General features: G+C 63.2%; 2 protein-coding genes across 2 annotated transcripts; both read left to right on the top strand.

Annotated features, from left to right (window-relative positions):
* Window positions 1-11: 11 nt before the first annotated feature.
* COASY (Coenzyme A synthase) lies at window positions 12-5,452 on the top strand. Its single transcript, XM_080369195.1, has 9 exons — window positions 12-701; window positions 1,109-1,323; window positions 1,809-1,940; window positions 2,210-2,399; window positions 2,849-2,913; window positions 3,726-3,810; window positions 4,460-4,557; window positions 4,649-4,795; window positions 5,105-5,452. Exons 1-9 carry the CDS (start codon window positions 104-106, stop codon window positions 5,147-5,149), a joined length of 1,575 nt encoding a protein of 524 aa, XP_080225321.1. The 5' UTR covers window positions 12-103; the 3' UTR covers window positions 5,150-5,452.
* Window positions 5,453-6,584: 1,132 nt separating this feature from the next.
* MLX (MAX dimerization protein MLX) lies at window positions 6,585-12,148 on the top strand. The gene is made up of 8 exons (XM_080369230.1): window positions 6,585-7,496; window positions 7,749-7,785; window positions 7,897-7,986; window positions 8,426-8,532; window positions 8,784-8,883; window positions 9,155-9,254; window positions 9,681-9,882; window positions 10,448-12,148. The coding sequence occupies exons 1-8, from the start codon at window positions 7,452-7,454 to the stop codon at window positions 10,502-10,504; spliced, it is 738 nt and encodes a 245-aa protein (XP_080225356.1). The 5' UTR covers window positions 6,585-7,451; the 3' UTR covers window positions 10,505-12,148.
* The last annotated feature ends 132 nt before the right edge of the window (window positions 12,149-12,280 follow it).

Consider the following 12,280-nt stretch of genomic DNA (forward strand, 5'->3'; position numbering starts at 1 on the left):
CTCCCCCGGCGGGCGGGGCCGGGTCCCGCCGCTCCCCCGCGGTGCCGGGCTTCCCCCGAGTGGCCGTTCCGGGGCGGCGGCGGCGGCGGCTTCCGGCGGGGCCATGGCGCCCTCGGGCGCGGGGCTGCTGGTGCTGACGGCCCCGCTGGCGGCGCTGCCCGGGCGGGCGGCGGCGGCGGTGGCGGCGGCGGCGGGGGTGGTGGCGGGGCCGCTGTACGTGCACCTGCAGCCGGGGCTGCGCCTGGCCGGGCCCGCCGCGCCCCCCGCCGCGCCCCCCGCCGGCCCCGCGCTGCTGCGGGCCCTGGCCGCGCTCTACGCGGCGGCGGCGGCGCAGCGGGGCCTGGACCTGCGCGTCCTGCTGAGCCCCGGCGGCCGCCTGGCCCGGCCGCCCCGCGTCCTGCTGGCCCCCGCCGCCGAGGCACCGGGCCCGCCCGAGCCGGTGCAGCGTGGCCTGCAGCGCCTGGCCGCCACCGCCTACGGCTGCCCGCCGCGCCTGCCCGCCCTGCTGCTGGCGGACCCCCCGGGGGACCCCCCGGAGCACCCCCAGGAGCACGATGCGGCGCTCCCCGACTTCTCCGACGTGGCGGTCGGCGGCACCTTCGACCGCCTTCATGGCGCCCACCGCCTCCTGCTCAGCGTGTGCTGCCTCCTGGCCCGGCAGCGGCTCCTGGCCGGGGTGGCCGACGGTGACCTGCTGCGCCGTGAGTCCCGGGGCGGCCGGCACCGTGCGGGGACGGGGGGAGCCGGTATGGGGACGAGGGGGTGGCGTGGTGCTGACTGGGACAGGGCGGTGAGGGGGCCGGGGGCGCGGGGGTCCCGGCGGCCACGCACCCAGAGCAGCCAGGCGGTGCCATCTGGGCAGGGTGACAGAGGGGACCTGGTGTCCCGACTGCAGCAGCAGGCTAGGCGTGCGGCTGCGGCATTGAGGGGCAGCAGGGGCAAGGGGAGCCGGAGGGGGGAGCCTGCCAAAGTCACGGGTGGGTTTTGTCTCCATCTCCCACTCCTGTCTCCCACTCCTGCTTTTCTGTCACTCTCTGCCGGTGCTCCGGGGGCCGCACGTCGTTAAACGGACGCTCTTTTGCTTCTGCGCTCTCCTGGTGCCTGGCAGACAAGGTCCTGCCGGAGCTGATCGAGCCGTACGAGCTGCGAGCGGCGAAGCTGCGCGAGTTCCTGCAGGACGTGAAGCCCTCGCTGCGTTACGACATCGTGCCTCTAGCCGACCCCTACGGCCCCTCGGTCACGGACCCTGACCTGCAGTGCTTGGTGGTCAGCGAGGAGACCCGCAGGGGAGGGGAGGCCGTGAACAAGAAGAGACTTGAAAACGTAATGCCTGCGCAGGAGCCCGGTGGGCTGCCCCCTCCCGCCCCCTCGCCCCTGCCTGCCGCTGGCTCTGGGCAAACCGGGTCTCGGTGAGCAGCTGCGGCTGTCGGTGCCCCAGCGTGCCGTGGCCCGGGCGTGAGGGCAGGATGCCGGCACACGTGTCTGCCGGCACCCTGCGGATGGGTGCTTGTTGCCGAGCTGCCCCTGGGTGGGTGCAGCAGCCTCTGTGCACGGCACGACCCCCGGCAGTGCTGACAGCCCCGCATGTGTGGGGGGAAACGGGCAGCTCCATGGGCTCCCTTTGCCTCTTGTCTGGGGGGAATATGTCCCTCGTGGGGATGGAGCTGCCCCGTGGGGACGCTGAGGGCGGCTGCAGCCTCATTTGTGCTGCTTCGTTCAGGCCTTGACCTCCCGCTGAGCCCCCTTCCCTCTGCTGCACCTCGCGGCTGCCAGGGCTGATGGCCCTCGGGGTGCTCTTCTCTCGGCAGGGGCTCCCCGAGCTGGCTCTCTACGAGATCGTGTTGATGAAGGACCCCGACCACAGTCAGAACGAGGAGGAGAAGATCAGCTCCTCCAGCCTCCGGCAGAGGCTGCTGGGGACGCTGCTGCGGCCCCCGCGGGTGAGGGGGATGCCTGCAGAGCTGCGGTGGGAATGGTGTGCCGGGGTGTGCCAGGGAGGAGGGGTGGCAACCTCGGGAGCTGCGGAGCCCGCTTGTCCCACTGCTGCAAGAGGACAGGTTTGGGAGGACGGACTGCCTGCTGCCTGTACTGGCCCCCGGCAGGATCAGGCCCCGCTCTGCAGGGCTAGGACCTGTCCTGCCTGTCTCCAGGCTGGTTGCTCGGGGTCCTTCTCCAGCAGAGCCTGCAACGGCTTTCTCTCTTCCCTTAGCAAGACCCTGCCTTGCCTTCACGCCCATACGTGATCGGCCTGACTGGAGGAACCGGGAGTGGGAAAACCTCTATCGCCAAGCTCCTGGGACACCTGGGAGCATTCCTCATCGACGCTGACAAGCTGGGTCACGCTGTCTATGTCCCTGGTGGCCCTGCCTACAAGCAGGTGGTGGCAACCTTCGGGGCAGGTAGAGCTACCAAAGGCTGTGGGGAAGACTGGGAGGAGAAAGAGGAGGGAGGGGTGTGCCGTTGTCCTGGCGTGCCAGAGAGCTGGCCTGGCCTGCGCTCCCCTCCCTCCCTATGGGTTTTGGGCTCCACACCACCCAGGTAGCTGATTTATTGATGGTTGGGCCCAAGCGGGGCAAGGCACTGCTTTCCCCAAACCTTGCGCATCCCGTGTCCGAGCTACTGTCAGTGGCTAGTGGGGAAGGCTAAACCGGGCTGCCGTTCGTCTAGGAAAAGCTTTTCCCTGTCCTTTTCTGGGGTGAGGTGAAGAGCTGCCTGGGCAGGTCCTACAGCTCCTTTCTGGGGCCCTTTGAGAGCCCCGTGCTGAAATCCTTTCACTCTGCCCTAGGCTCGCCGCAGGGAAGTGAGTTGCGTTCATTCCTCCCAAGCCTGTTCTGCTTCTGTCTTTCAGAAATCTTGAATGAAGATGGGACGATAAACAGGAAAGTCCTTGGGGCCAAAGTGTTTGGAAACCATGTAAGAGCAGCACAGAGACTGTCAATATTGAATCTCATGAGCGGGGAGCTCTCCGTTTGCGCTGAGGCTTTTCGTTTTTCAGCTCTTAGAGCTGATGACGCCTTCCTGACTGTACTTTCTTGCAGTGACGTACAGACAGGGCAGGACGCAGAGATCCCCTCTCTGTAGCTCAGTCAGTAGCTGTGCTGGACATGCTCCTCTCACCTCGGCAGCTGCTGCTGCCTCCCCGTCCCCATCCCTGTCCCCTCTGTCCCACCCTTGTCCTTTACCCAGCACGGAGCGACAGCCCTGACGTACGCGGAGCTGGTGTTCTCTGGCCTTTGCGTGATCTGGCTTTACCCAGCGGGGCTCGGTGACGCGGCAACTGAACCTGACTCTGCGCCTTGCTTTGTTGGCCAGGCCAGCGCGTCCGTTCAGGTCCTGCGGGCTGCCCCGGCCCAAGCATGAAGGCAGCTCGAGGGGTTCCCCCGAGACGGATGGGTCTCGCGTGGGCACTGCTGCATCGGGAGCTTGCTGTGCTGTGGGGTGGGCCTTTGCAAAGCGCCTCTCGCAGCAGAGCCAGAGGTTCTGCTGTGCCTGCAGGGCGAGGAAAATAAGAAGATCCTTGACCCCACCAGCACGCATGAGAGCCTCTGGCCAGCATGGAAGCTTTCTGTCCTAGCACTTGCGGAGCAGGCAACGGGTCGGGGCTGTGCCCCATGCTTTAGCTTTCTGGGTGTCCTCTGTGACCGCTGCTGCCACCAGCGATCCCCTTGTTGGCTGCCCAGGGGTTCTGAGGGCAAGTAACTGAATCCCATCGTGGTCCTTTCTAGGAGCGGCTGAAGAGTCTCACGGACATTGTGTGGCCTGAGATGGCCCAGATGGTCAAGGAGCAGATTGGGGAAGCAGATGCTCGAGGTAACTGGGGCGGCTTCCATCATAGCACAAAGGTGGGGGTTGGGTGCATGGTCTTGTGCAGCACACCACGACCCAGAGCCCGCCAGAATCTGCTGCTTTTGGCAGCACCAGGAGTATCGTCCATGCTCAGACTCCCCTCTCCTCTGCCGGGCAGCTTGCTGGGGATTTGCACTAGCACGGCTCTGAGCAAACCCTTCCACCCGGCTGGGCTGGCAGCTGGGACAGGCTTCGCTCAAGCGTCGTGCTCTGAAGGAGGGTGGGGGTTGCTTTCTCTTTCCCACGTGGCTTCAAGTTTGGTTTTGGTGTAGTACTCAAGCAGCGAGTGTGGTGTGTATTCCTTCTGGGAGCAGAATTTTTCCAGCTTTTGGGAGATACTGTTGGTAGCTCGCTAGGCATTTCGCTGAAGGCATCAGCTTGCCATACCTGGGAGACCTGCCATCCCAGGTGTGCCCTTTAAGCAAACGCAGCCTCTGCCTGCTGCTGGCTTTTCCAACGTGAGGTTCTTTGGCTCAGCAGTAACTCGTCTGTGCTGCCAGTTTGCAGGAAGGCGTGACTCTACGAGCGTAAGTGGACTGCCTGGGTTGGACCCCAGGGAGCAGTCGCGCTGCCTTGCACTCGCCAGGTAACGAGGAATAGCCTTGTTCCGTAGGAAAGGCTGTGTGCGTGCTGGACGCTGCCGTGCTGCTGGAGGCTGGCTGGCAAGACATGGTCCATGAGGTGTGGACAGCCATCATCCCAGAGGAGGAGGTGGGCGATCCCCCTTGGCCCATCGCTCGCCGCTGGGGCTGGTCCTTGGCTTCCCCGCCGAGCACCTGAGTGTCCCCTCCGGTCCTGCTAGGCTGTGAAGCGCATCATGGTCAGGGACGGGCTGAGCGAGGAGGCTGCTTACAGCCGGTTGCGGAGCCAGATGAGCAACAGCCAAAGAGTGGAGCAGTCACAGGTGGTGCTGTGCACGCTCTGGGAGCCAGACGTCACCCGCAAGCAGGTGAGCCGCAGCCTGGCTGCAGCACTGGGGTCTCTCAGGTAGCGAAGGGGGAGGTGGGTGACCACAACAGCCAGAGGACTCTGTGCTGTGCCCGGGTCATGCATGGTGTGCCTGGGTGTGCTGCTCACCAGCGAGGCTGCTTCTGGGCACGGCCACGAGGGATGAATTTGGGGATGTAAACGCAGCCGGGAAGGGACAGGAAGCATGGGGTCCTCGTGTGACACTCCTGCCCATGCCATGGTGCTGCTCACCTTGTCCCCAGCTTGGCCATGGGGTCTGAGGTGCCTCCCCACCTGTGTTCTCTGGCAGGTGGAGAAGGCCTGGGAGCTCCTGCAGCAGCGCCTGAACCAGTAGCAGCGCAGCCTCTGAGGGGGTTGTGCTCCTCTTGACCATCGAGCACCAACCCTCTGGATCCCACACCGGTGGGGTGGGAGGCGAGGGTCCATGTGCTGGCGTTGTGTGCTGTCAGTGAGCTGGCCGTGTCGGGGAGGAATGATACGTCGGGGCTGAACCCACCCACCATGACCAGCCCCGCAGAGGGGCTGGGGGCATCTCCCTGGTGACAGGGGACACACAGCAGAAGCTCCTGGGGCCAAAGGGCTGAACCTGCACTGGTGCCTGGACCTGCCTGTGTGACAGTAAAGAGGCTTCTCTCTGTGTCCCTGTGCTGGGCCTGTCCCCTGTACTCCCCATGTGCCCTTGCAGGAGGCCGAAACCCACCTCGGCAGCTGGCTCTGGTACCCCGAGCCCCTGCTGGGCTCCTGCTGTGGGGCATCTCCTCCAGCTCTGGGGGTTGTGGGGGTCTGGGGGGGTTCCATCCCCCTCTTGCCTCTCCTCCCTGACCAGCAGTTGGGCTATAGCCCCCGAGACACACAGTGCTAACAGGGGTCCCCATGCCAGGGCCCTGCACAGTGTGGCCGGGTCCATTCCATGGGCAGGGGGGGCAGTCCCACCCCCAGCACCCACCCATGATGTCACTGGGAGCACAAGGACCATCCCAGCCCGGTACCGGCTGAGCAGAGCCAAGCTATGGCTGGGCACAGGCAGATGCTGCTCAGGGTGCTGTGGGCACCAAGGCTGCCTCCCAGTGAGACAGTGGTGGGGCTGGTGTGCCGTGGGGTGATGGAGCTGGCTCCCTGACCCCCTCACTGCCCCAGGTGCCTTGGGCTCCCCCGTTCCCTGCTGGTGCAGCCAGCGCGGCTGTTCCTGGTGCTGGCGAGCATTGGCCCCAGCGGGCACTAGGAGCAGTGGGTCCCCGGGTGAGTCTTCCTGCTGCCCCCAGTCCTCCTGCCGCCCCCAGTCCTGGCCCTTGTAGGGACACTGGCTGGGCTGTGTGGCCCCTGATCAGCACGCTGGGTCCAGGGACTCAGCGGAGCAGATGTACGAGCTGGTGGCCAGCATGGAGTACCAGCTCTTCGTGTCACGGTGCAGCCGGCTGGCTGTGCTCTCCTGCCGCAGGCAGGTGCTGCAGGCAGGGCTCGAGGTCACCTTCCCACCCCTCCTGGAGTGTTACATCTCCAAGGTCTTCCAGGGCTCCCAGCAGATCTGGGTAGACAGGGCAAGACTGAGGTGCTGTGGGTCCCACTGGAGTGGGGGGCGTACAGCTATGCCTGACACCCCAACAGCTCCATGAGTGGGGACTGGTGGTGACGCGGGATGCTGGGACCATCCCAGCTTGCAGACACACAGGGCATGGCTGGGCCCCACACGCTTCGGGTGCAGAGCAGCCTCCTAAATGGTGTGTCAGGTTGTGCGGTGCGGTCTCCCTGCCGCAGGCTGTCTTCGGGCACCTGGAGACACTGGCAGGTCGGGCCAGGGCTGCCCAGACAGATGGCCACCTGCTCACAGGACTTCTCAGTGAGTGCCTCCCGCTGCGCGGGGCTTGCCGGGACAGGCAGGGCTGCAGGCAGGGCTGCAGGCAGCACCAGCTGCTGTCCCACTGCTGGGCCAGGGCTGCCTGCCTGTCGTCAGGGGCTTGGCGCCTCCCTGCTCCTGGCCAGGTTTGCTTCGAGTTCAGGTTGGGGCTGCGCTCCCAGCTGGCCGGCCTGTTGCTGGGCGAGCTGGCGGAACGGCTGGTGGTGGCCGGCCTGTTGCTGGGCGAGCTGGCGGAGCAGATGCCGGCAGCCCCCGAGGGCCATGTGCAGGTGCTGTCGGGCTGCAGGCAGCTGCCTGTCCCTGCCCGAGGGCCCTGCAACCATGGCTCTTGCGCTCAGGCTGGCTTTGGCTGGGCTTTGCCCTCAGCCCAGCCCTCCTCCTGCTAATGTCTGTTTAACCCACTCGACTGAGAATTTATTTCTCTGACCCTATTTGTGTCCCGCACCGCCACGCAGGGCCAGCTGCTGCCCCGGATGGGGGCTGCAGGCCCCGATGTGGCTGCGGCCTGCAGCGGCCTGCTCCCCTGCACCGGCCCTGGCGTCACTGGCAGCAGCCCCGGCCCGGCGGCGGCGCCGAGGAGATGCCGGCCCCGGGACCGCCGCGGGCGGCAGGTTCCGACCAGATCCCGCGCCCTTACGTCACGCTGACGTCATGGCGGTGACGCCAGCGCCGGGGGGCTGGGCGCGCCCCCTGGCGGCCCGGCGGGGGGGGGGGGGGCGGACTGGCGGACTGCGTTTCCCATCGGCCCCCGCGGCGATCACATGATCGGGGAGGGCGGAAGATGGCGGAGCCGCCCGGCGCCGCGGCCGAGGACTCGTGGGGGAAGGTGGGTCCCTGTGCCAGGAGCGGGGTGGCCGCTGCGAGGGGCGCGGGGCTGCGGGCGGGGGCGCCGGGGCCGGTGCTGAGGGCTGCGGGCCGGGGGTCAGGGGGAGGGGCAAAGGCCGCAAGTCACTGAGCGGGCGGGGGCGGGGCTGGAGGGCAGGGTGTGCTGGGGGGGGGCGGGGGGCTCCGGGGGGCCGCAGGTTGGTGCCGCAGCCCCGCTGACATCTCCCCTCTCCCGCCGCCGGCCCCGCGCAAGGTGGACGCCGCCTACAGCGACAATGGCCTGGACTCGGGTAGGTGCCTGGCGGCCGCTGCAGCCGCTTATCGGGAGCCTGATGGCGACAGCGGCTGCTCGGTGCCGCGGCCTGGTCTGTCACTTACTCCGTGAAACCTTCTTCTTCCAGCGCTCTTCATGGAAAACGCCAGGAAAGGCAGCATAGTGTCACGAGCCAACAGCATTGGCTCCACCAGCGCCTCGTCTGTCCCCAACACAGGTCAGTCTCCGGGCTTTGTCCCCCGTGACTGTGGGTCTTTCTGCTCACCGTGGTGCCCGGCATGTCGCTGGGCTCCCAGCTCTCACCCCACTGCCAAGGGTGCGAGTGCAGCTGGGCAGGATTCCAGGAGTTCGAGGAATTGGTTTCCAGCAGTGTTTGGAGTCAGTTGGGTTTTGGTGCCTTCTCAGGGGAGCTGCAGGTGTCTCCCCCCTGCCCAGCTCCACAAGGCGAGGGGAAGGGCTGGTGGGGCCCCTTGGAGCACTTGTCCTTGGCCTGACCTGCTGGCGCTGACCCCCACCTTGGGCGCTGTCTGGGGGCCACAGCCATAAGGCTCAGCTGGTACCTTGAGCTGTCAGCCCTGCCGTGTGCCTCTGTGCCCCACGCTGCGGGAGCTCACCGGCCAGGCCTCTTCACACTCACACGAGTTCTCTCCGCGCAGACGATGAGGACAGCGATTATCACCAGGAGTCCTACAAGGAGTCCTACAAGGACCGGCGCAGGCGGGCGCACACCCAGGCGGAGCGGAAGAGGCGAGATGCCATCAAGGTAACCTGAGAGGCTGCCTGTGCTGGCAGAGCGCAGTGACTTGCTTGTTCCTGGGGCCCTGTGGCACTCAGCACCCTCCTGGTTTTGGCACCTTCCCCTTTGTTTTGTTGCTGGATCCACAGAAGGGTGCTGGGAGCCACCTTGGCTCTGGCTAGCTTTGTGGAGGGAGCTGGGATTTGACACCTTTTGAATCAAGTGGTCTTACGCTGCTGAACTCCAAAGACATGCACTGTGGTTCTGCTTCCCCACAGAAAGGCTACGATGACTTGCAGGCCATCGTTCCTACCTGTGAGCAACAGGATTTCTCCGTAGGCTCCCAGAAGCCGAGCAGGGCCATCGTCCTCCAGAAAAGTGAGTCTTGAGGGTGGGGAGAGGGAGGGGGCTGCTACCAACCCTCAAAACACCTCGCTAGAGCCATGCAGTGTGGAGGTTCAGCACTTGGGGACCTTCTGGTGTGATGATGCTCTGGGGGAGCCTAGGTGCCGGCCACCCCCACTCAGTCACCTCCCCAAGGAGAACCAGGGCAGCCGGGAGCTGATGCTGCCCAGGCTCAGGCACCTTCTGTGGGGTCTTAGGGCTTCACGTGTGTTCTCAAATCCTCACTCTGTGTTTTCATGCTTAGCCATTGACTACATCCAGTTCCTGCACAAGGAAAAGAAGAAGCAAGAGGAGGAAGTTTCTACCCTCAGGAAAGACGTGATGGCCTTGAAGATCATGAAAGTGTAAGGGAGGAGCTGCTGGGGCACTGCCATCTTCCTGCTGTTTCCCCCCCCGTCCTTGCAAGGCTCTGTGGGTACACAGTGCTTCGCAGGCAGCCTGGCATCTGGAGTCCCAAACCTGTCCCTGCCCACTGTCATAATTTCTCCTCCAGGGGCTCGTTGATGTGGGTCTGACTTGGGTCAGCTGGTGGAGTTTAGTGTGAATGTAGATCTGAGTCAGAAAATGAATCTGCTCCCAGTGTCAGGAGCAGCTGCAGCTTCTCAGTGTTTATTTGCGGGATTTTCCGCAAACTCTTGGTCCTCCCCATCCCTGCAGCAGTTTCTCAATGGCCAGTGAGAGGCAGCGAGCTCTGTCCTCGCAGCCGAGCAGAAGCCAGGTGTGGGAGGCCTCGCTCTGCTGCTGAACACGGGGCGCTTGGTTTGTTTCAGGAACTACGAGCAGATTGTGAAAGCTTATCAGGACAACCCGAACGAGGGGAAGGAGCAGGTCTCTGATGAAATGAAGTTCAATGTTTTCCAAGGCATTATGGATTCCCTGTTCCAGTCCTTTAACGCCTCCATCTCAGTAACGAGTTTTCAGGAGCTCTCGGCACGCGCCTTCAGCTGGATTGAGGAGCACTGCAAACCCCAGGTGAGCTCTGGAGCCGCGGGTGGGCTGTTGCGACAGCAGAGGGGAACGCAGCAGAGACCGCTGCGCCCATCTGCACCCAGCACGGGACCGGGCGCGGGTGTCCCCTCTTCTGAGGCTTCCAAAAGGGCAACATGTAACCAGGGCTGGGCTGGGGCAGGGTGGGGGTGTGGGGAGGATGGGTGCCCAAGCTCCAGCCTCTCCCGCTCCAGCTGCTGGACTGGTTTGGTGCTGAAAGGTGGCCAGGGTGAAAGAGTTCGGAAGGAGGGTCCTGCTTGTTCCCCATCAGACTCTCCAGACACCTAAAGCTCTTCTGGGGTGTAAGAAACCTCTGAGGGGGGCAGGCACCGAGGCAGGGCCGGGTCCCTGCGCTGCTGTGGCTGCCTGAGGCTCTGCGGCTCCGGAACGGAAGCGGGAGCATTTCCCATATACCGGTGCTGTGGTGTTGGGCACTGCGCGTGCTAGCCCTGGGGCTGTGACCAGGGGTTGCCCGCAGGGAGTGGGAGTCTGGGCTCACTGGGAACGTTCCTCCACTGGAACAACTGATGGTGTCTCCTCTCTGTCCCAGACACTGCGGGACATTGCGATTGGGGTCCTGCACCAACTGAAGAGTCAGCTCTACTGAGCCTCCCCCTGCAGCGCCAACGGCTCCGGGATCGGACACCTCCTGCCCAGGGGCCTGGGGGATGGGCACCAAGAAAGGCTGGGCCGTCTCCCTCGTGGCTTTTTAAAGCTTCTCCAAATTATTTATTGTATTAAGTACAAAACCAAACCAAGGCTGTGCAGGCACCTCTGCTCCACAGTCGATGTTACCAAATATTTGTAGGGACTCTGCAAAGGGGGGGAAAAGCGTGTGTTGAGTGGAGGATTTTTAAGGTGCCAGAGGCTTTAGCTCAGGCTGCCGCAGCGGGGTGTGCCTGTGCCACCGATTTTTGGCTACAGAGCAGATCTGGTCTGTAACCTCAGGCCTCCAGCACCACTCCTTCCGATCCTGGGGGAGGGGGGAGTGAAACAAGAACACATGCTAAAAGCCGTTGGTTTCTGTTAAAACAGGTGACGAAGAGGCTTCTCCTCTTAACTTCGGGTTTTCTCATACCTCCCTCTGATGCAGCTGTTGTGGGGCAGGTTTTTTAGTTGCGTAGGTGCTTTGGGGAAGCCTGGCAGAGCTGAAGGACGAGCCCATCGCTGCCAGGGAGCCACTTGCTTGGCGCAGCTGGGACCTCCCTGGTGCAGAGCTGGCGGCACGTGCCGGCGACATGCTAAAACCTGCCCTCTTCTGCTGTAGCTGCAGTTCCCCTGAAAGGGAGACGGGAGCGAGTTTTCTGTGCAGCCTTTTCCTGCTCGTGCTGAAACACGCCTGGCTTCTGCCCTTGGCCCTTGATGTGGCCATACTGCGGGAAAGTAATTCAGTGGGTGTAGCACAGCGCTGCCACAAGCTCTTGTTGCTCCTTAGAACTTCTATACACACACACACACATATATATATAACCAGCCTTGAGCCTTGATTTGATTTTTGTTTTTATCAATGACTGAAATCATCCTGAAGCACGATCAGCGTCAGCTTTGCAGAGGGGTGCTCGCTGGGACACAACCTGTCACACGCTGGGTCGTGGCTCTGGCGCTTTGTGGGGCGGTGCAGCTGCTGCCCAAGCGATGGCTGCGCACCACACAGAGCGAGCGTGCGGGGGATCCTCCAGCACGGTGGTGCTGGCAGCAGGATTTGTTCCCTGGAATTGTGTTGATGCTCCCACTCCAGGGGTAGCAGATATTTATTTTACACTGGTTCTCCACTGTTGATGAAGTAGCACTCAGCTGTAGGTTATGTGGTTTGAACGCTGCGGCCTGAGAATGTTTAAGCTACTGCTTCTACCCCTGTTTAATACCAGAGAACCCACTGTGGGGCGTGTGTGAGATTTTTATACAAAATTCTTCTTCAAACCCTGCCTTTGGGTGCCTTTTTCAATCCGATGGAAGCCCCAGAGTCAAACCCTGCCGTGGTGCACGTCACCGACATAGCACACACAGGGTCAGCTCTGTCTTGCCTGGAAGATGTTGCTTTGTGATGAAGAAAATGCTCTCGGAGGTGAGCGGGTGGGGATCAGGCTCCGCAGCTGAACAGGGGGCACAGCCTGAACCCCTGGACAAGCTCTGCCAGAAGCTGCCTCCTGCCTTGGGGGGGAGGACGTGGAGTTTTACAGACCTCACATGTGAAAGCAACATATTTTTCTATTGTGAAAAGTAATTAAATAAATTTTGCTGAATGTTTTAATGATTTTTCTGCTTCTGTTGCTAAGTTCCTGGAGCCTTCCCCTGGCGCTGCTCAGAGACTGAGGGGTAGTTTCTGGAAGCCCAGCCCAGTGTTGTGGCTCTAGTTACCCTCTCCTTGCTCCTGCCTTCCCCT

The sequence above is a fragment of the Falco punctatus genome, assembly GCF_963210335.1.
Source record: "Falco punctatus genome assembly, chromosome: 19".
NCBI lineage: Eukaryota > Metazoa > Chordata > Aves > Falconiformes > Falconidae > Falco > Falco punctatus.

What these genes read in the sequence shown, in the direction of transcription:
- COASY (XM_080369195.1), top strand. Translation starts at nt 104, where the DNA reads ATGGCGCCCTCGGGCGCGGGGCTGCTGGTGCTGACGGCCCCGCTGGCG. An exon ending in GGTGGCAACCTTCGGGGCAG is followed by an intron (nt 2,400 to 2,848) that starts GTAGAGCTACCA and finishes TCTGTCTTTCAG; the next exon opens with AAATCTTGAATGAAGATGGG. An exon ending in CAGACGTCACCCGCAAGCAG is followed by an intron (nt 4,796 to 5,104) that starts GTGAGCCGCAGC and finishes GTTCTCTGGCAG; the next exon opens with GTGGAGAAGGCCTGGGAGCT.
- MLX (XM_080369230.1), top strand. Translation starts at nt 7,452, where the DNA reads ATGGCGGAGCCGCCCGGCGCCGCGGCCGAGGACTCGTGGGGGAAG. An exon ending in CTCGTCTGTCCCCAACACAG is followed by an intron (nt 7,987 to 8,425) that starts GTCAGTCTCCGG and finishes CTCTCCGCGCAG; the next exon opens with ACGATGAGGACAGCGATTAT. An exon ending in AGGAGCACTGCAAACCCCAG is followed by an intron (nt 9,883 to 10,447) that starts GTGAGCTCTGGA and finishes TCTCTGTCCCAG; the next exon opens with ACACTGCGGGACATTGCGAT.